The 22,332-nt window shown below is 31.4% G+C and overlaps 2 protein-coding genes across 2 annotated transcripts; both read left to right on the top strand.

The window, feature by feature from the left end:
* The first annotated feature begins 8,860 nt into the window (after positions 1 to 8,860).
* Positions 8,861 to 15,135, top strand: LOC105783508 (uncharacterized). The gene is made up of 13 exons (XM_012609012.2): positions 8,861 to 9,327; positions 9,472 to 9,537; positions 9,648 to 9,713; positions 9,849 to 9,924; positions 10,711 to 10,788; positions 11,563 to 11,660; positions 12,097 to 12,170; positions 12,656 to 12,743; positions 12,828 to 12,985; positions 13,807 to 13,849; positions 14,094 to 14,159; positions 14,386 to 14,463; positions 14,938 to 15,135. Exons 1-13 carry the CDS (start codon positions 9,220 to 9,222, stop codon positions 15,013 to 15,015), a joined length of 1,077 nt encoding a protein of 358 aa, XP_012464466.1. The 5' UTR covers positions 8,861 to 9,219; the 3' UTR covers positions 15,016 to 15,135.
* Positions 15,136 to 20,490: 5,355 nt separating this feature from the next.
* LOC128039802 (WUSCHEL-related homeobox 8) lies at positions 20,491 to 21,203 on the top strand. The gene is given in 3 exon segments (XM_052628369.1): positions 20,491 to 20,527; positions 20,650 to 21,045; positions 21,115 to 21,203. Coding segments are annotated over 3 exon segments (522 nt in total).
* The last annotated feature ends 1,129 nt before the right edge of the window (positions 21,204 to 22,332 follow it).

Raw genomic sequence — 22,332 nt, 5'->3', positions numbered from 1 at the left:
CATTCCCTTTAACCCAACCGCATTAAGATATAGAAGAACAAGAAGATATGCTCATTCGCTGGTTGTGTCGACTTTGAATGGCAAAGCAAGATGGCCTTAGACTTTCGAGCGTTGATGACGTGAGGGAGACGAACCCTTCTGTCTGTGTAGCTTAGTTCTAGAAGGAGAACCGGAAGCAACTCAAAGTGATCAGTTTATTGGTAAACAAATTCCTTGAGTTAATGATTTACCTTTTATATACTTTTAGCACGGTCATAGCTTAGTTGTTTGATATCTTTGAGAAATTTCAATGCTTGGTTGCTGTATGTGTCATAATTTGCTCGTGCAATTCACACTGCTGTCATGTTATAATTAATTATATTAGGGATTGACCCCTATAAACAACAAGAAGATACTAAAAGTGGAGAAAAATGAATACAAATATTTTACTAGGAAAACCCTCAAAGAGGGAAAGTTAATTAATTTACCCAAAAACCTTGAATACAAATTTCAAAATCTCAAAGAGCAAACCCTAAATCTCATAGGGCACTCATAAAAGGGATATAAAATACTATACATGATTACCATGAAACTCTCATCAAAACTCATATGCAACTACATCTTCTCACTCCCCAAAGAAAAGACTTTTTTCTAATTGGCATCTCAAAACAATGATACAATACGCCTTTAAATAGGCTAAAGTTAGAGTTCCAATCATACTAAAATATACCTAGAATAATAAAAATTTAACTATTCACAAATTATTTGTATAATATGTGAGAAAATTACTTGGTTGCTACAGCTTTCATTTCATTATCTTTTTTTATATATTTTGTGGCTACTTTCCCACTTTACCTTGAGTTTAGTCTATACATATACATGTTTGTATAATTCATGCGTACATAACCATTAAAATCTAGTCTGATCTCACAATGTTGATTCAAACGTGGTTCAACATGTGTGCATTTAACCATGATTTCATTTGTTTGTTTTTTGCTTTTGCTTTTGCATTAGAAAATTAGTGAGGATGTTGTCAAAATTATTAGATACCATATCGTTAAAATACTCTTTTCAAACATGAGTGAATATATATATTTTATTTTATAATAAAAATGTCACATTTAACAAAATATCTACTTCTAAAATTAAATTCATTCAATTACATAAATTTATATCCATGTCAACTTTTTACGAGATCATGCTTAAATATTGAACTTAACGTATAATTTTCTCAATTTGAAAACAACATGTATTAGACAAGATACCAATTTTTGGGAGTTGTGAGGATGCTAATACTTTCTTCATATGTAGTCGACTCCCGAACCTAAATTCGTTTTACTCTGATTTTTTAACACAGATCCAAAATTTATCTTTTTAAAAGAACTTCAAAAAATTTCTTTTTTAAAAGGTAATTTATATTAGGTGACCGATCACTCGTCATCAAAAAGATCGATAATAACTCTTATTTTCTTAATAACATCCAATGTTGTAATGAATTTTTTTGTATGTTTTCTCAAATGTTGTCGAAGTTACTTTTCAATTAAAAGAGTTTTAACATTTGTAATTTATACCGATTTAACGATAAATTGTGGCACATAAATAATAAGGTTAATAACATATAAAATTGAATTGAAATTAAAATTAAAATTTAATATATATATATATATATATATACTGAATTAAAATTGGATGTATACAAAAATGATTATATTAATCTTGTTTGTAAGGTGGGGATTTGAAAAAAAACGTAAAATACGCTAAGCACAATAGACTAATAAATAAATAAATATAACTTTTGGGACCTTAGGGACAATCTAACCCATTTTGGGAGCTACCTCTTGAAGACTAAACAATAATGAAGTATTGTATTATTTGTTGTTTTGTCAACCAAGAGCATAATGATACAAAGGGAATAAGAGCAATGGCCACCCATGCGTGTAAAGGATAAATAGCAATGCATTGGAATAAAGTAGGACTGAGCAAAGATACTTGAAAATTTGATTTGGATTGATGTCAAGTTTTATATTGTTTGGTTTGGTTTCGGGTTGATGTTATCACTTAAATTATACAATTCAATTTGGTTCAAATCTTTTACATGAAATTCATTTTATCCAAATCAAACTGAATGGAAAAAAAATCTATGTTTAAAGGAATAATTTTAATAGAATAATACGTGACAATTTCAATGTTTATATAGACTAATTCATTTAACCTAACTATTATTATTATAATACAAAAAGTTAAAGTTAAGCAAATGTTTCAGTATATATTACAATAAGTGAATCAGTTCTTAAATGTAATAATTATAATTGCAAGCGTAATCCTAATTTTAAAAAAATAGTTTATTAAACTTTATAATATTTTATTTATATATAAAAAAACAATTATTTACAAGTTGCCAATTATATATAAGTAATAGAACATTGTGTCTTAAGACATTGGAAGCATGTATCGAGACCCCAAGAATAAAAATGACCAATTGTGATTCGAATATTTGTTTAAGTTGTGTATATCAATCTTGTGATAAATTAACGTGAATAAGTAAAATTAAATTTTAAGGCTATAGAATAAGCTCAGATGATGGATATATGTGTCAATTTCAAAAAAAGACACAAAAATAAAATGTAAAGTTTGAAATTGAGTCTAATAATAATAAATCAAGGCTCGTTTGTTTCAATGAAAATGACTTTCGAATATGATTTTAGAAAATAACTTTTTGAAAAAGCTAATATTTTATGGTGTTTGATAGATTTCTTAAAAATATTTTATAAAATTTAATTTCAAGGAAACAAACATACATTTAAGATTTTCTTATCTTTTAATTGTTTAATTGAGTTTATTTTATATCTATAATTTTATATTTTACATTGTTTTTGCATATATAAAAATATTTTGTTAAATTCAAGTTCATTACAACATCATTTTTTAGTTGCATGATTACCAAGTGAGTATTTTTATTTAAAAATATGATATCAACAAAATTGATAAAAAAATTTAACAATGTCAACAATTGGACTTGATTTTCAAATCGAAAAGTAGAGGACTAAATTCTTGAAAATAAAAGTACAGAGACTAAATTACAAGAATACATTACAAAACATTTATTATTAATATATTTATAATTGTAATAAATATTTATTATTATTTTTGGTGAATAATACATATTTATTATTAAAATATTAATATTGAATATTTTCAATAATATGTGATGAATATTATTTAAAATTATTATTTTAAAATTTATTATTAATTAAAATTGAAGTGTTTATTAAAATAATAAATTATATTAATAATATTAATAATTTATTATATGACTAAATATAATTAATTAAATAGGTATTTTAATGATATTGAAAAATATAATATTTTATATTAACATTTTAAATATTTTTAAAAATAAAATAAAATTCTTATTAATATAATAATATTAAGTTTGATTTAAGTTAATTTTTATATAAAAATAAAATGATCTATAGAGGATTTTTTTTCAAAAAATTACTTACGCTTTTCAAAAGGTAAGTCATTTTATAGGAAAAAGGACTTATTTTACGTTGACCTGTAAGTCATTTTCCGTTGACCAAACTGTTAACAAAGACAGGAAAATGCATAAAATATTTTCCGTAAAACCTTTTACATGTAAACAAACGGACCCTAAGTGTTTAAATATTACAAAAAATTTTGAAATTTTTTTTATGCAACATCTCTTGTTCGGCTTTGTTACCTAATCAGGTAATGATGCTACTTTTATTAGTATCAGAGCTACAAGTTTAGTCGATTCTGGACCAAACTGAGAATATAGATATAATTTAAAATGTACTTTATGAAATAAAAAAAATGTGATGTGATTATTTTCTGATGAAAGTAAAGCTGAATTTAAGAATGAAATATATGATCATGTATGTGATATGAACTGGTATTTGAAATGATGTGGGAGATGTGAAATGTGAAATATGTGGGAAAAAAGAAAGAGAGAGAACAATATGATAAAGTGATATGTAAATAAATGCCCTAGTGAGCTCATATGAAATATGATCAATTATTGAAAAGTGAGGTGTGATTAGAGGTCGGGAGTTCGGAGGGGACTAGAAGAGGTGAAATGGGATATGTAATGTGTTTAATAGAGTTCTCGTATATGGGCCGAGAGTTCCTCTTTTGGCTTGGAGCTCTAGAATTTATTGAAACACCATATGTTCTTATTGAAACAAACTCCTCTGACATTTACCAAGGGTTGCAAAAGTGATGGAAATTACTAAGAAAATGTAAGAAAATAATGATGAATTTGACAATTGAGAGAGTGTTACAAAGAATGAAGTATGAATGATTTATGAAATTTGGATAACAGTGGAAAATGTGTATGAAAGAAATGTTCAAGCGTTAAGCAAATGAATCGAATTATGAAAAGTGATAGTTGTTTTATGAAATGATGATGTGAAGAAAGACCAATATTTATAGTTATTTAAATCAATAAAATCATGAGAGTAGAATATCTAAGTGTTGAGGTGTAAAAAGAGACAAATTGTGGAGAATTAGCAAGAAATTTGTTGAAATTTGATTGGTTGGTAATTAAGGGATTAAACTGAAAGAAAAGAAAATATGTAGATTTTTCTACATAATAAAAGGGTAAACGATAGCAACAACCAGCAGCTAATAATAAAATAAAAATAACAAAAGAAGGAAAGAAAAGTAAAGGAAAAATCTAGAAACAAAGGAGACAATTCTCCCATCATTATAAATAGGTCCATTGGCTAAATTTTGAGTGAGGTTTTGCCATTGTTTCTTCAAAAATATATTTAGAAAAATGTTTTCTATTTTATTTAATTTGGTCGTTTTCTCATTTTAACATAAAATTTTGAAATTTTCATGAAATTAAAGTGAGATTTCACACCAAAGTCTAATTTAAGAGTGTTCTTTCATACAAAACCAACCATGGAAGATGGAAGTGAGAGAAAACATAGATAAGTTGCTTAAATTATTATGTTATATTTATTTAATTGTATAATTTGATGTGCAATTGTAAAAATAATGCGTGCATTATTATTATGTTTATGTCTGAAGTGAATGGTGAATGATATTATGAATAATTTGGTGGATGATTTTATGTGAATAATTGAAAGTAAGAAAGTGTGGATGATTTTACTATGAATATTTGAAATTGGAAATAGTTATTTTTATGATGGAATTGTGTATTTATTATGTTCAAGTGGTAAATATTTATTTTTACATTGTTTGGATAAATACATATACATACATATATGTGTGTGTAGGGGTTAGTTTGATAAAAAATTGAAATAAGGTCTAAATTGAAAAAATTGAAAAGTTTGAATTATGAGAATTGAGATGTGGAAATCTAGAATTTTGATGCATAAATTATTTTGTGTGATTATGGGATATGTGAATTTGAAAAGAGAGCATTGTTTGATAAGATTCAATGTTATAAGATCAAATTGTAAAGATTTTAAAATTTAAAAATTTGGTAAAAGGGATTGATTTGTAAAATCTGAAAAATATGGGCATTTTAGAAGGGATAAATTCTGTTTTAAGGATTAAATTATAGAATAGTGAAAATTTAGATTTTAGGGACTAAATTGTAAATATTGTTAAATTTGAAAGTACAGAGATTGTTTTGTAATTTCCGGAAAAACATTAAGGATTAAATTGGACATAAAATTATAAACTTGTTAAATGAAAATATTAAAATTAAGTTAAATAAGAGATTGAATTGTATCAAATTGAAATAATTATATAAATATTTAGAAAATGGTAAGTTAAATTTGTTTAAGTTGTATATATGAATTTTGTGATAAATTAATACGGATAAATAAAATTAAAATTTAAGGTCAGTATTAGAGGTGCTCATGGCCCGACCCGGCCCGACGGTCCGCCCGAAATATGGAAGGGTTTGGGTAAAAATATAGGCCTAAAATATGGGCTTAGGCAAAAAAAGAGGCCCGTTTAGAAAACGGGCCGGGCCTCGGGCACAACTTTTTTGGCTCGAGCCCGGCCCGGCCCTATATAATAAATATATTTATTTTTTTAATTTTAAAATATTTTTAAAATACTTTTTTAATTTTTAAAATAATTTTTTGGTATTTATTAAAAAAATGGGCCGGGCTGGGCCCGGGCTTATGATTTTTTCCCGGGCTGAGCTTAGGCAAAATTTCAGGGCCATATTTTGGGCCGGGCTGAAATTTTTTATGGGCCCGGTGTAACACCCCTTACCCGTATTCGACACCAAAATAGGGTACGAGGCATTACCGGAGTTTACTAATTAATTTTCAGACATTTCATTTTTATCTAGCATTCATATTTATAACCAATCAAAATCAATACATTAATGAGCTAACGTTAACCAATTTAACTTATACATGCCATTATAACCAGAATCAAATCATCCAAAATTACTAATAGAACCAATGGATCTTGTGATATATATCCAACAAAGCTTCCAACTCAATTTAGCTTAGATATTCAAATTAAATGTATCAAATAATTATACATATTACCAATAATAATTTTAATTCCAATAATAATACACGCATATATATAATTTTCATTACCAAATAACATTCACTTCAATTAAAATTATTACGAATATAGCTCATACGAGCTTACTGCACTAAATTGCGAAATACCAAAATTTAGGGATATTTTAGAAGTTTTCTATTTTTCTCAAATTTTCACCCAATCTTGATCTAAATTAATATTTCATTCCATTTACTAATAATAAAATAATTCATTTCATGCAATTTGGTCACTTTTGACATTTTACAAATTTACCCTTAAAGTTTTACTTTTATTCAATTTAGTCCCTGAGTCTAAAACGTGCAAGTTATCCATGCTAACTGAATATTCATATATATATTTTTCCTCCTCCTCCTCTCCATTCCACATCCTTAATTTATAATACATGCTTATAAGTAACATTATCTATGATTTCACAATTTACTTGTAAATTTATTCAAAGCTGTCCATTTGAGTCATAGCCACTAAATTATTTTTATCTTGAGCTACAGAACTCCAAATTAGGATCCGCTAATTTTACCTGAAACTAGACTCATATACCTTCTTACCATAAAATTTTCAGAATTTTTTGTTCAGCCAATAAGTACAGTTTATTCTTTAAAGTTACCTTTGTTCTGCTGTCTGACAATTCCGACCCTTCTTCACTAAAAATTAATTATCTCTTTGTTCAGAATTCGAATTATGTTACCATTTGTTTCTCTTGAAAATAGACTTGTTAAGGATTTTAAACATATAAATTTTAACCCATAACTATTTTTGTACAATTTTTAATGATTTTTCCAAGTCAGAACAGGGGAACCCGAATTCATTCTGATCTTGTCTCACAAAATTTATTATATCTCATAATTTACAATTCCATTACTTACACCATTTCTTTTATGAGAAACTAGACTCAATAAGATTTAATTCCATATTTTATTCATACTCTAATTCGATTTTCATAATTTATGGTGATTTTTCAAAGTGAGCCCACTGTTACTGTCCAAAACCATTTTAGTGCAAGATGTTTATTACCATGTTTATAACACCCTTATTTTCTTTCTCTACACTATTTCTCATCACTTTCTCTTATTTTCTCTTCACTAACATATCAAAAACATAGGACCATATATACAAAAACTTTACATTAACATCATTTCCATGTTTTTCAATAATATCAAATTTAAAAATATATTAAAATCTTGATGTACTTACCTTGTCATATTGATTTCAATCTTTAACTTGATTTTCTCTCTCCTCCAGCTTCTATTTCTTGAATCTAACTTGATATTCTAGCTCCCCATTGTCTCCTTGTTATCTTTCTCTCTTGATGGATATGGAAATTCTTTTGATTTCTAGATAAAAATGATGAATTTTTGGTGGAAGGACTAAATTGTAAAGAAAGTAAAACTACTAAATTGTAAAGAAAGTAAAACTTTCTTTCTTCTCTTCTCTTCGAACGTCAATTGCATGGAAAAGATGGTGGGTTGGATCCTTCTCATCTTTCTTTTCACATATATATATACTAAATATTAAAATAATAAAATAATAACATATCATTTAAAAATCAAATCAAAATATTAATAAACTAATATTTATTTATTTATTTAATCTAAAATATCTCCAACATCATCATTATCTTCTAGATTTCTCTCTCTTCTAATTGACCATTTTTCCCTTCATGATCTTTTAAAATTCCATGTTGAGTCATCACTTAATTTGGTAAAATTGTGATTTAATCCCTCAAACTTCTTCACCTTTTTCAATTTGGTCCTAATCCATCCATTTTTCTTAGTTTCTAGATCATTCCACCCTTAAAATATTTACACCATTGGTCCTTCAACTTTTCATATTTCCAGTTTAACCCCTTAATTTTTGAGTATTTACTCTTGGGCAACAAAACTTTTCTCACTTTTACGATTTAATCCTTTCTTGAACTAATATTTCATAATATACGACCCAATGTTGAAATAACTCCAAAATTTCCCCTTTTTGACGCTTTATTTTCTTATTTTATTATATCAAAGATAATATTTTACTATAAAGATTTTCAGGGTATTACACCGGCCCGGCCCATGAGCACCTCTAGTCAGTATCAATTTCGAAATAAAACACAAAAATAAAATTTAAAGTTCAAAATTGAATCTAATAATAATAAATTAAGTCTTTGAGACATCTGTTGCTCAGATCTGTAAGGGGTGTTAATGGATTGATAAATTGATATTGGAGAAAACATCAAATAATCATGACAATAATGGTGAGAAGCAATCGTGGTGGGTAAGGAGTTAAAAAGAGAAAGAAGAAGCATATCTAACGTTGTTCATTGATAGGACAATGCTCGTCGGCGCTGGTTCAACAAAAACAACAATGGCGTAGCGACAAGTGTTCCTAGAAGGGAGGAAATAGAAAAATAATGAGCGAAAGAAAAAAAATTTAAAGAAATAAGAAATAAAAAAAAAGGAGAAATCTGACACCTTAGTATCCAAATTAACAAATTTTTTTTAAATGATCAAAAAAGGGAATGAGTAAAGGCAATTTACCCAAAAATAAAAAGGGTAGAAAGGTTTTTCTGACTGAAGTATTGATGTCCGAACCTAATCTAAAACCTTAAACCCTTGGAAAAATATCAGTGTAACCGATAGTGTACAGATTCCTTCATTTCCTCTCCGATCTCCACAAAATACTGGCCAAACCACCAATAGCTTTAACTGCTATATCTCGCCAGACCCAGACAGAGAAATGGGGTCTACCCTGGAAGCAAAGAGTTTGAGAAAGGCGGTGGTGCCACCAACGCTCCTAGAGAACCCATCTCCTGGAAACCTCCAGTCAACTCGCCTTGCCCTCCATGTGTGTGTGTCTTTTTTTTTCCCCCCTTATATGCATATGTGTGTGTGTGTGTGTGTGTATGTATATATATATTCCTCGCATTTACATGAAATCATTCATACTTTTTATTTATTTAATGTTGTTTTTTTCCCCAATTCTTCGTAGGTGAATGAGGATTCCTCCTCTTGCTGGGTTTACATTGCATCCGGATGCAACATCTACAGACTTCAAGTATAAATAGATTGAAACTTTTTATATGTGTTTGGGTGTTTTAATGAATTCTTACAACCCCCGCTTTTTATTTTTAATCTTTGCTTTTTTGTAATTATTAATTTAAATAGATTCCGCTGGAAGATTCTTGGCTTAGCACAGGGAAAGAAGGCCTCCTTATTCCGGAGACAAAAGAGGTGCTCATTCTATGACTTTTAACAGCACGCCATTCATAAATTCTCTCCTAAAGAAGAATATGGACTCCAAATTAACCTGCCCTTCTGTTATTCATTAATTATGTATTGATCTTGTTTTGAGCTGTGATTTTGAAGGTTATAGAATCTTCGTTACTTAAACGGTGCCCTCATCGTTCAGAAATCCAAAGTATTGTACTTACTGAAATAGAAAGTAAGTGGCATTGGCATTGATATTAGTGTGTATCTTTCCATTGATCATATCCTAACAGAATTCATTTCTATGGCTTATGTTATGCATAAAATTGCTAATGGTTGGTTGTAGTTCGAAGAAGATGGGATATTACTTACTCATACTTTTTATTGACATTATCTTATTCTTTATCTTACTGCTCTAAATGATAACATATGATAGCAAGTTCCGTTATATTCTTGGATAGGGAGAGTAGATAGAGATTTGGTAGACACTGTGTGTGGTTGATTAGAAGCATTTGATCTTTAATACATTTTCGTTCTCAGGATACTTCTCTTTTCTTGTATCTCATTAGTATATTGGGGTTCATTTTTACATTCAAACAAATTGTCAAAATCTTGTTCTAGTGAGGTATCTTTTGGTACTAGACATTTAGGTGCCTCTTGCAAATTAACACAAGGAAAGAAAGAACATTTATTCCCCTTTAAAATGCTTCAAGGTCTAACATTGGCTTTTAACTTGCATACTTTTGTTTGTAGTTATAATTAAACCTGCATGAGTTTTACTTCTGTCTAGCTGTACTTTTAGCTGTTTGTAGCATTGGATTGGTTTAATTTGTTAATGCTACTGACTTTAGAATACCAAGTGGCATTGGCTCCTATATTGCTTGCTTCTTTTGTATGTTCTCTTGTAGCTATTAACTACTTCTCACGGTAAATCATCTTTCTCTTGTAAGGGACAAAATCCTATTAAGGTTTTTGGATTGGATTGACTTTAGAATACTTGTTCAAAATGTTATGTCTACAGGCACTGGTTACTTAGTATTGGCAAGTGTGGATGCTTATGGTCATCTTATTGTCTCTAAACTGGATGCCAGTGGTAAAGGTACATACTCATATCACTGTTGTTTGATTGTAGGTTTAATGAAAACGTTTCTGGTGTATTCTTCATATTTGAAACACTAGTAATCTGTGGTGCTTCTCTTTTTGAGAAGCAATTATGAGCTTTTATGTTCTTGTTTAAGTCTTTGGCTCTTTTGCATGTGGAATTTTCTGTTTGGTAGGCATGTCTATCTCAGAAGAGACAAAAAGAGTTCCATACTTTCTCCTAAGGCTTTCTTAAGTGTTTTTCATGACTTCCATACAATGATAGTTATCTTTTCTTTGATTGGATGCAAGTTCTGGTTCATCATCAAATAAGGCCAACCCCGGTAGAAACTTTTTTGCTTTCTACTATGCTGCCATGCTGTAGATGATCTGCGGTCTTGGTTTTTTTTCAAAACTTGCTAATTTTAGTTAATTCCATTATCTATGCATCTTTGTATATTACTTTTCTGCCACCCTCTTTTGTTTGCTGATATGTTAGATTCATATGCTGTGTGGTTTTAGACAGCGAGCTGGAAATCTGGGGGGAAAAGCGTGTCTAGAACATTTAAAAATTAATCTGTTTGATATAAAATATCCAAATTTCTTTGTGTTAACCCCCTAGAATAATGAGGAAATGGGGGTAAACAAACAATTAATAGTGCCTCTATCTCTGCCACAACAACTAAATGCAACTTATTTTCTTTGCTGGTGGACTTTGCATCATGTTGTTTGCCAACTTTGCATTTTTAAGTAATTAAGGTGTCTTATCAATGTCTACTGTTGAAATTTTCAGATGTTGACAAGATTACTTATTCAGTGTTACCTCGGGATTTTGGTGTTGGAGAAGGTAGTTGGTCTGGGGTTTGCTTCAGTCCAATTCAATGGTCCATGGTATGTGATCTTCCATTGTATAACTTAAACTAATAAAATTCTATAGGATATTACACTTTATGGTTTGTTAGAGTTTCTGGTCCCTTCTATAGGGTGTGGTTTTTCTATATCATTTTTATTCATGTCTTAAGTGCATAGTATCTAAAGGACAGTTGATTTTGCTAAATATTTCTTATACCTAGTCAAAGCCACTATGGTTTTGAATTCTGCATTTGCAGCAATGATAAGTAGAAGTGAGATTACATTAAGGAAACTCAGCTTTAAATATATGCTATGTTCTAACATGTCGGACATGTTACTTCAACTTCTAAACATTTTCTGGGTCAATACTTAATGCACTTAACTATTTCTACCATAATTTTTTTTTTTGATAAATTGAATTTTATCCTTTCCAACATAAATTAGGGCTTCACTTTGCACTAATTTCTTAATCCAGGCAGCTGTGGCACGAAGCTTCTGCAAAAGTGTTGATGTTTATGACCAGGATATCCATCTTCGGACTTTGCGTACGTGAGTGTTATCAATCTATCTTCTTACCTGTGTACCAGGTCATACTTATGTCCTTGGTGAGAGACTCGAGAATTTTGCATTAAAACTCTCACTAGGGTACTGTCCAAATAATAGTTCTCTGCTTTATGACAACATGGTTATTTGATTCTCAATTATGGACCTGGCTGCATATAATTTGAGTGCAGTCAACATGTCAAATAGAAAAGGTTTTGTGTGGGCATGTAAATTTCCTACTCTCATACTTCTTACAGCTACTTGTGAATCATTATTTGCTAAAACCTCATATCTACTTTCTTGAACCATCACGGAGAACCAACATACAACATCTGCTTCTGCAGCCTACCTGATCGTCCCTTTGACAACATTGCAGTTTATAGAATGTAGAAGATTCAAGCTCCTAAGAACACAATAAAATATATTTAATGTTATTGACATCCGGAATTTTTTATATGGACATTTTATATTGATTTATTGACACCTTTCAGACTTTGGTATCCATCTTCGCTAAGCTTCATACGGAATTTAGGTCATGGGAATGAGAGTTCTATATTAGCCGTAACTGAAGGCTGCCAGGTATATAATAATGCATTATATTTTATGTTTCTCAATGTGTTAAATAATCTTATGGTTCTGCTTCTTTTTCTGGTATTAACGTAGTTGTCTGTATGGGACTTGAGAATAAAAGAAAATGGTGGTTGTCTAAATCGTATTTGTGGTTCTGCTGGAGATATCTTTTATGCTGTCTGCAGTTCTTCAACTGGTAATATTGCAGTGGGTGGTGCTGATCGAACTGTGACTATCTATGATCCCCGCAGGTTGGTTGCCATTATATATGTCAGTTTTAAAAAATAAATGCGCAATAACTCACTCTAATTAGTTTTCCCTCAATTCATACGGATGATTGGTTTATTATGATCTTCTGGTGATTATATTAACTTTTCCTTAGGGTGCCTCTAGTAGACAGGATTATGTGAGAATAATCAATCAATTTTATAAAATAATGTTTTTATACACATTTATAGAGGAGGATTGAATTTGGGCGATCTATGGCATTAGATTAGATCCCTGAGAAGGGAGTTGGATTAAGTCTGGCCAGGGTGACTTGACTTGTGTTGAGAGAGCCAACTTGTGAAGGTCACATGAATAGATACACAGACAATTTTCTGTGATTCTGATTTTATCTATTATGGGTTCATTTTTACCATTTCCTACATATTTGCATTTTCTTTTTTCAGATTTGAATTCCATAAATTGGTAATGAAGTCATAAACAAACCCATTAAAGTGTGAGCTATATGTTAGAATTTGTCTTCTAGTAAAGGAGTAGAGATGAAATGATTTTTGATATATAATAGACTATTAAGGTTGGTCAAAAATAAAATCCATTTCTCCCGCTTCCAATTTTGCCTATATGACGAACTCATATGACAATTACTTTATCCTACTGCTAATCATGTTTATGAAATCACAGAGGAGGATATAGTCAAAATATTTAATCCAATTTATAGTCCTCCTAATGGACTTCCATGACGGGCTGATTGGCTTGTGTATGGCAGTTTAATAAAAATTTTGTGGAATGTTTCTTCACCTTAGACACAATGAGATTATGCTGCACTAATATTACTTCTTCTATGTAGATGGTCAGCAATTTCAAGATGGGTGCACTGTTCAAAATATGAGGTTAGTTGTTTGACTAAATTTCCTCCTGGTTTGTCATTAATGTTTATCAAACCTAGAGATGGAAATATGGTAACAAAAGACATTTTTATGTGCTCATCTTGACATCAAGCATATGGAAGTGAACACTTACTAGAGAAGTTCCAATTCCTTTTTTCTTGCTAGAGAGGTTCCATGTGATTTCATCATCTTGGGATTTAACATTATAGCCATGTATGGGTGTTTTTTTTGTTTGTTGCTACTGCAGATTACTGGACTTGCTTTCTCGTCTCTTGACCCTGATTACATCTTTGTTCAAGGGGTTGATTATGAGGTGACTGCTTTTCAACTTGCAATTTTATTTCCATGTGTAGTTGGATTCTAGCTTAGAAGAATGATGCTTATCTGTCTGACCTTCAGTTTCATGAGTCCCTTTACATATATGTAATATGTAGCTGTGTAAGTTTCTATAGCTAGCATAGTAGTTATCCGATCATGTTGAGTAGTTTACTTTGAGGTTCCATCCAGTATGACTTTTGGATAATAAGGAAGCTTTGCAGGTTTTCTGTGGGCAGTGGCAAGAAAGCAGTAAGGTATTTTCATTTAGAGGAGACTCAAATTGGCTGGGATTCAGTAAGGTATTGAGTTCGTAGTAAATTCTGGTTGAAATGTCTGTTCTTTCTTAATGCTGGCACTCACAGAGAGAGTCACTTGTCTTGGTTGGCCAGTGCCGAGGTCAAATTCTGTCATGAAACTCTTGTCTTGGTAGCCTTCTAAGGCTAATCTTGTGTAGAGTGTGACAACAATGACCATATGTGAATGGGAACAAGATCAATATAGTATTCTCTTTATTTATTACTACCCATCTTCTAAGATGTGGTAACCTTGTTGGTATTAGTAGTTACTATAATTTGTTTAGTTCTTTTGGTGATGTCTGTTTCATCCTTTTAAAGCCACCAAGATATCTTTCTTTAGAAATGTTAAACATGGATGTAATATCAGAAAAAGATTAAATATATTTTGTCCTAGGTCTGCTTTCATTTAAAGCGTTGATGCTTGTATTCAGTGAACAGAAGTCATTTAACTGGTCTTTTTGTCGATTTCTGCTGCAGTGCTCTAACAGGGATATACTTGGTGGATGGTGTGATTCGGGTAGCATTTTTGTAGTTGATGTTATAGCTAAAGGATAGTGAAAAGGCCACCTTGAAGTAAGTGTTGTTAATGGATTTTCCTAGTGGCTGTTCGTTGGCCTTCTAATCCAGGAATTCACATTTAACTCCTAAACATGTTTAATCTAAGGCTTTCACTTATCGTATGTGCATGCAATCATTTCAAGCAGCCTCATTACCCCCAAGTCAAGCCCTGCTATTGAACACTCATAATTCCTTCCAAAAATTGTAGTATTTGATTATCCTGTGCTGCCCCCCCCCCCCCAAAAAAAAAAACCCCCACCTCCTGAAAGTAGAATTATTGAGGTTTGAAGTTGGCTGTGCATGAGTTTGTGCATGTCAGCCACTAGTTCATTGCATGGGATATTGCATGCAACTTATGCACAAATTATTAACTTTACCATAATACATAAGGTCGAGCTGGTATTTTACTGGTTTCATTTTTTTTTATTGAACTTGTGCACAAATTATTGATAATATAGTATCCATTCACCTAGAGGTGAAGCCTTCAGCTGATAAGTTTATCAAGTTTGGTTAATATCCATTTCTTCTGAATATTTAATGTTTTAAGTCAATATTAAGAGATGAACTTTGATGGTGGTTTATTATTATAATTATGAAACAGCCAAAATCTGGAGCCCTGAACAGAAATAGATGCATTTTTGGTTTTCTCCCAAGACATTTCATTTCATTTTATAAAGCTTTTGTCATCATCCCTTGAGTTATTCCATGTACATTGATCTTGAGAAACAAATTAATGGAGTATTAGTATTATTATTATTATTTTAAAAAGGGTGAAAATTTGCAACACTTTTGCAGTTGGAATGGTGGTTGTAAGATTACAAAATTTCATTCACACTCTCTTTACTTGTGAATGAAAACTTTTAATGGTTTCAACTTTCAAGTGAAATGACCAGACCAGAACATACCATCAAAACTGAGAATTTGTGGCTGGCTGAGGTCCCCTCGTCCTCACTTTTTTCTTTTGGGTTAAGAAAGTTTAAAGGAGCGGTATTCCCTCATAAAATTTTCACTCTTTTTTAAATCTAAGTATATTTTGCATCTCTATATGATGTTTGGTATTTTGTTTATATTTTTTTGGTTTGGTATTCTTTTATGATTTTTGGTACTTTCTCATATTTTTTTGGTATTCTCTCATAAATTTTGGTTTGGTGCTCCCTCGTAACTTTTGTTATGCCATTTGATTTTTTTTTATGCTTTCAAAATTAATTTTGGTATATAAAATATTATTTTGCATACTAATAAATTTGGTTAGGATTTTGTTGGGACAAACCAATGGTATATTGGTAGAAAAGATATTATTTTTTATACTAATAAATTTATTAATCTACAAGGATAAGTTAACAAATATTGAAAATTTAATAAATAAAGTGAAATTTTAAGGCAAACCAATATTTGTTATTCCTCGAAATTGAAGATAAAATCTAATACAGTAAGTGTTCTGTTTTTGTTATTTTAGGATTTATTATATCAGATTTTAAGGAAAATTTGAAGTGATAACTATAGTTGAGTACATACAAAATAACTATTAATTTTCAATAATGGTAGACTTACCATTACATTTAAATAAATTACGTAGTATGCAGCAATAATATTTTCTGAATATCTCCTCTTAACAAACTATATTGTAGGAATTTTTTATACAAAAAATTGATTTTAAAAGCATACCAAAAATCATAGGACATTTAAAAAATAGAGTGAGTACCAAAACCAAAATTTATTAGGGAGTAAAAAGAATTATAAGGGTATGCTAAAAAATAGGAGTACCAATAATTATGGGAGAGTATATGGTGTATAAAAATTATAAGGAAATACAAAAAACAAAAAAAAAAAAACATGAGTAAAAATTATGCTATTGATTGGGCGACATTCCATCTGACTGTTTGTTGATCTTGATAGCCTAGGCAAGGCCCTTATAAGCAATTCTACTTTTTTTGAAATTACTCCAAAAACTAAATTTGTTAAAATAGATATTATTTTTCAAATTTTATTTTCACATTTGAAATTATTCTTTCTTTATAAATAATATACATTTAAAATTTTCTTTAAATTTCCCTGTTAGTCTTTCATTTTTTTTTGTTTTATTTTCAAATTTCTACTTCTAAACTAAGCCGTGCGATACGAAGGGAGAAGGAGAGAATGGTCCGAGAATTTGTGAGATTTTACAGATACAATTGAAGAAATTTGAAGAACATTCATTGATAACACAACAATCCTTTGGTTCAAAATGAGAATCAGAAAAAAGACAGTGTCTCACTTAACCCCAAAACCAAGAGGGAAAAATACCCAAATCTGCAACAGTTTTTGATTGTTTATAAGAAACTGGATCCATTGTTCCCAAACGATCAGCTCCTAACCCCCTCGATCAACCCTTCAATCCTTCAAAATCCCAAGACCCTTAAACCCCCATGGCTGCAGAAAATGGTCCGGCAAAAAGATGGTGAGATGACTCAATTAAGCTATAACAGGAGACGTGCTGAGATGGCTCAGATTGAGCTTCAAAGAACCAGTAGAAAAGTGGCCTTCCATGCTCTTCATTCACAGTAGCATACCTCAAAAACTGCGAAATCGACGGCGTCGCCGGCTGGTTCGGCAGCTTGATTACTCTATCGGATTTCAGAGCTGGAAATGCATTAATGCAAGGAATTAAGAAACCAAAGAAGAAAAACGTGAATGAGTTGGAAGTGGACTGGAGACTCTTTTAGGTGGAGCTTGAGCGCCCATCTGTGTTTCAAAGTTGAGCAACTACAAGTTTAAGACATATTTAATGCATTTCACCATGTTTTTGTGTAGAATTTAAGGAAATGATGGGCTGTTTTCGAGGCTGCACTAGGCTTAAAAAGGTCAAACCAAGAAATTAAATGGCTATGGCTAGGGTTTAAGCATGAAAAAGTTGGAGAAAAATGAAGATACGGAGAAAAAAAGGAAAAATAAAGAAAATTATCTTTGAAAAATAAAAGAAAAGGAAATTGTTTATTTAATATTTTTAAGCTAAAAAAAGAAGAAGGGGAAATTCAACACAAACTTATATCCTTTTACACTAGCTTTATAACCAAGAAAAATATATTTAATGGATCTCGGTTCCAATTTTCCATTATCAATATGAGCTTACGCAAGACACCCAAAGATCTTTAAATCAGAATAATCAGCAAGATTACTAGACCGTAACTCTTGTGGAGTCTTTTTCTCAATGGTAATGGATGGAGATCGTTTGATCAAAAAATATACAGTAGAGGCTACTTCGACCCAAAACAACTTCGTTAAGCTAGCATTCGACAACATACATCGAACTTTCTCCACAATTGTTCTGTTCATTCGTTCTGCAACGCTATTTTATTGTGGAGTATAACAAACTGTCAAGTGTCTCATGATCCCTTCTGACATGCATAGTTCATTAAACTCATCAGAACAGGACTCTAAGCCATTGTCTGTGCAGAGGTGTTTTATTTGTTTTCCCGTCAGTTTTTCATTCATAGTTTTCCAAGACTTAAATGCGGAAAACACATCGTTTTTCTGTTTCAGGAAGAATGCCCAAATTTTTCTGGAAAAATCATCAATAAAAGTTAGCAAATAATTAGCTCCACCTCTCGAAAGCACTTTGGATGTCCCCCACAGATCAGAAAGAATATACTCTAACGTTCCCTTCGTGTTATGGATTCCTTTGGTGAGTCGAACTTTCTTTTGCTTCCCAAAAACGTAGTGCTCACAGAACTTCAGTTTGCAAATTCCTTACCCATCAAGAAGTCTTCTTTTGCTCAATTCTGCCATGTCATTCTCACTCATATGCCCTAGGCACATATGCCAAAGTTTAATAATATCATCATCTGATATGGAAGAGGAAGCGATAGCTGCATCACCAGTAACAATAAATACCTACAAAATATATAACTTGGCAGTTTTTCTCTGCCATTTCATCACAACGAGGGAACCTTTGGAAATCTTCAAAACCCCACTTTCAGTTGTGTATTTGTAACCTTTTGAATCAAGAGTACTCAACGAAATTAAATTTCTCATCAATTCTAGAACATGTTGTACGTCACTAAGTGTTCTGACAACTCCATCAAACATCTTAACTTTAATCGTTCCAACACCTGCAATTTTACACAAAACATTATTTCCTATCAAAACAACACCTTCAGACACTGTTTCGTAAGTTGTAAACCAATCTCGATTGAGACTCATGTGAAAGGTGCAGCCCGAATCAAGGATCCACTCCTTGATCACTTTAGAATTGTTGATAGAAGCGACTAGAAGTTCACCATCGCTGTAGTCTTCTACAACATCAACTTTACTGGATTTTTCTGGTTGTTTTCCCTTTTGATTCGTAGCCTCCCTTTTGATCTTGTTTTGCAACTTATAGCACTCATATTTAATGTGCCATTTTTTCTTGTAGAAGTTACAAGTTTTACCTCTGTTTGAAGACTTTGATCTACCTTTAGATTTATCGCGAGGATTTCGTTCCTGTGTCCTTCCACAATCATCATCAACATTTTGATCTTGTCTCCCATGAACAATGAGACCCTTTCCCTAAGAGTCGGGTTTAACCACAAGATGCTTCATCTTATCATACGAGGTCAAATAATCATAAACCTCATCAACTGTGAGAGACTCGCGGCTATATAAAATTGTGTCTCTAAAGGTTAAATAAGACGGGGGCAACGAACAAAATAGAATCAACCCTAAATCTTCCTTATCATACTGAACCTTCATAGCATCCAAGTTTGAGAGAATTTTTTTAAACACTGTTAAGTGTTCGTGCACAGACACACCTTCCTCCAAACAATGAGCATAAAGATGATGTTTCATTTGCAGCTTGCTAGTGAGAGTTTTTGACATACATATTTGTTCGAGCCTCTTCCATAATGCAACGACGGTCTTCTCCTTTATCACTTCTTGTAAAATTTCGTTAGACAAATGTAGATGTAATTGTGTTAATGCCTTTCGATCCTTACGCTTCTTCTTTTCATCTGTTAATGTCGAAGGCATCTTATTTATCCCTAGTAGGGCATCCTCTAGATCCATCTATGCAAGAATTGCATGCATCTTAATATGCCACAATGCGAATTTGATGTTGCAATCCAATAGCGAAATTTCATACCTCAAAGACGCCATTACTGTAATTGAGATGAACAACCCGGAAGCTCGAATACCAATTTATGAAAAATAGAACATCGATAATGATAATGTATTGCAAAGAAAAGAGAAAAAAATAAAGAACATAGATTTTTACGTGGAAACTCTTTTGGGAAAAAAACCACGGGCAGAGAAAAATAAAATTATAGGCTTGTAAAACCATATTCTAATAGAGTGTAGTAAGATTGAAACACCTTATTCAAATAGATGGAGTTTAATAAGGTTTAAAAAAACTTATTCTAAAATAAAATAAAAGAAGTGTAGTTCTATATGGATTTTACTTTTATTTTATTTTACTATTATATTTTATTTAAATAATGATTCGGGTCACTCAATTCTAACATGCACAAATCCTTGTCTGCCCACTACAATTTTACTGGTTCTTTTCTTATTTTTTCTCCTTCAGTTCTTTTTGTTTTTTTTTTTTGACTTTTCTCATGTTGGCTGCCTTGGTTTTATATTCAATAATAATCTATGGCTGGTTTGTTGTTTTGCTTTTAGGTATAAGGTTGGGAAATCTATACTGTGATCCAATATCAGCCTCTGTTGGGCATAAGATCACTGCTAGATAGTGATGAAGTCCAATCGCATTGCAACTTCAAATTCTTGAGAATATATATGAGCAAGGAACTGGAACACCAAGCAAGCAAAAAAATAAAGAGATAGCATCTGAACTAGCACAACATGGTTAAATCTTTGAAACAAATGTATATAACTAGTTTTAGAATAGGCGCGCTTGATCAAAAAGAAAGCTTCAAGCCTCTACAAGTTCAGTCAATGCAAAAGCAGAAACAAATGTGAGCACAAAAGAGAAAATGACCAAACCAATAGGTCCGGACTTCATTGACAACATTTCACAAGAAGTTGAAAGCTTCTATTTCCAAGGTTCTAATACATGTACTAAAGTGAAACTTTTGGTATTCAATGTTTCTTTTCTTTTTTTATTTACAAAAACATTTTTTGTAGGGATTGAACAGTTGTTTGGTAAGGTGGAATCATCACGAGGCTATGATTCTTACAATAATCTAGCTGAACAATTTAGGTTACTAGGATGATGTCTCTGTAAGAATTGATTTAGCAAGGATGAGATTAATAAATTTTTTTACAATTGAAAATTGAATCGAGCTATTTAAAAAAAAGTAAATATTTAATTAATAGGTGGAAATTTAGGTTTCATAACATCAACTTCTTAATTTGTTTTAGTATTAGTTAGCTATTTTTTTTTTGCTTATAATATTAACAGCATGTTTGGTCGGCTATAATACTAATACGTTACAGCTGAATTTGGTAGGCCCATTATAAGCCATTGTTTGGTTGGCTGTAATGAGTTATTACAGCCCTATTCCAAACAGGATTATTCAAGGCTAATTCAACGTTTACAATTCCGTGGTCTGGCTTGGGTTTAGGGATTCAACGGGAAAAATTTTCTCTGATTACCTTTTTCACGTCTAAAGCATTTCAACCTTTTTCCCAACCTTATCTCCCTCTGATTACCCTATTCTTCTGATTTCCTCCCAACCTTATCTCCCTCTTTTTCATGTTTCTATCCTCACCAACCCGATCTCCCTTTGACAAAATAGAGAGAAAATAGAGAGGCCTTTCGATTGTTTCTTCGGCAATATCGGCGGCATTAGCAGCTGCTACTGTGGTGAGGCTGAAGGAGCAGCCTATTGAGGAGTTTTATGTATTTAATCTCTTTTCTTCTCTGCTTGTATTTCACTTTTCGAAAAAAAATTGGTCGATTGGTTGATCCAACTATTTTAGGGCAATTAAAATCTGGGTTTTTAACTAATGATTTAATATTGTTAGATTTTGGATGCATTTAAGCTTTCTTGATGTAATTTTTTAATAATTATAACTCATCATTTGGTTGATATCTTTAGCCCATCCTTTTAAACAAAAAAGGGTGTTAACATAGCAAATAATGGTCAAATGTAGATCACTCTTAGAGGTGTCCATGGGCCAGGCCGGGCCAGGTTCGGGCGGGCCCATAAAAAAGTTTCTGCCCGTTTTCCAGGCCCAGGCCCGACCCGGCCCAAAATATGGGCATGAGATTTTGCCCAGGCCCGGCCCGGCCCAAAATATGGGCAAGTTAACAAGAACATTTTGGTTATATTTAATTTTCAATATGTTTTTATTTTTTATGTTTCATTTTAAACTATTTTAATCTTTTAATATATTTTT

The sequence above is a fragment of the Gossypium raimondii genome, chromosome 1 (genome assembly GCF_025698545.1).
Source record: "Gossypium raimondii isolate GPD5lz chromosome 1, ASM2569854v1, whole genome shotgun sequence".
Taxonomy (NCBI): domain Eukaryota; kingdom Viridiplantae; phylum Streptophyta; class Magnoliopsida; order Malvales; family Malvaceae; genus Gossypium; species Gossypium raimondii.
This window is presented reverse-complemented; position numbering and strand designations above follow the sequence as displayed.

Bases quoted from the DNA above. Each gene is read 5' to 3' on its own strand.
- LOC105783508 (XM_012609012.2), top strand. From the start codon at position 9,220: ATGGGGTCTACCCTGGAAGCAAAGAGTTTGAGAAAGGCGGTGGTGCCA. The intron at 9,925-10,710 runs GTAAGTGGCATT...TTATGTCTACAG, and splicing joins TGTACTTACTGAAATAGAAA to GCACTGGTTACTTAGTATTG. The intron at 11,661-12,096 runs GTATGTGATCTT...TTCTTAATCCAG, and splicing joins GTCCAATTCAATGGTCCATG to GCAGCTGTGGCACGAAGCTT.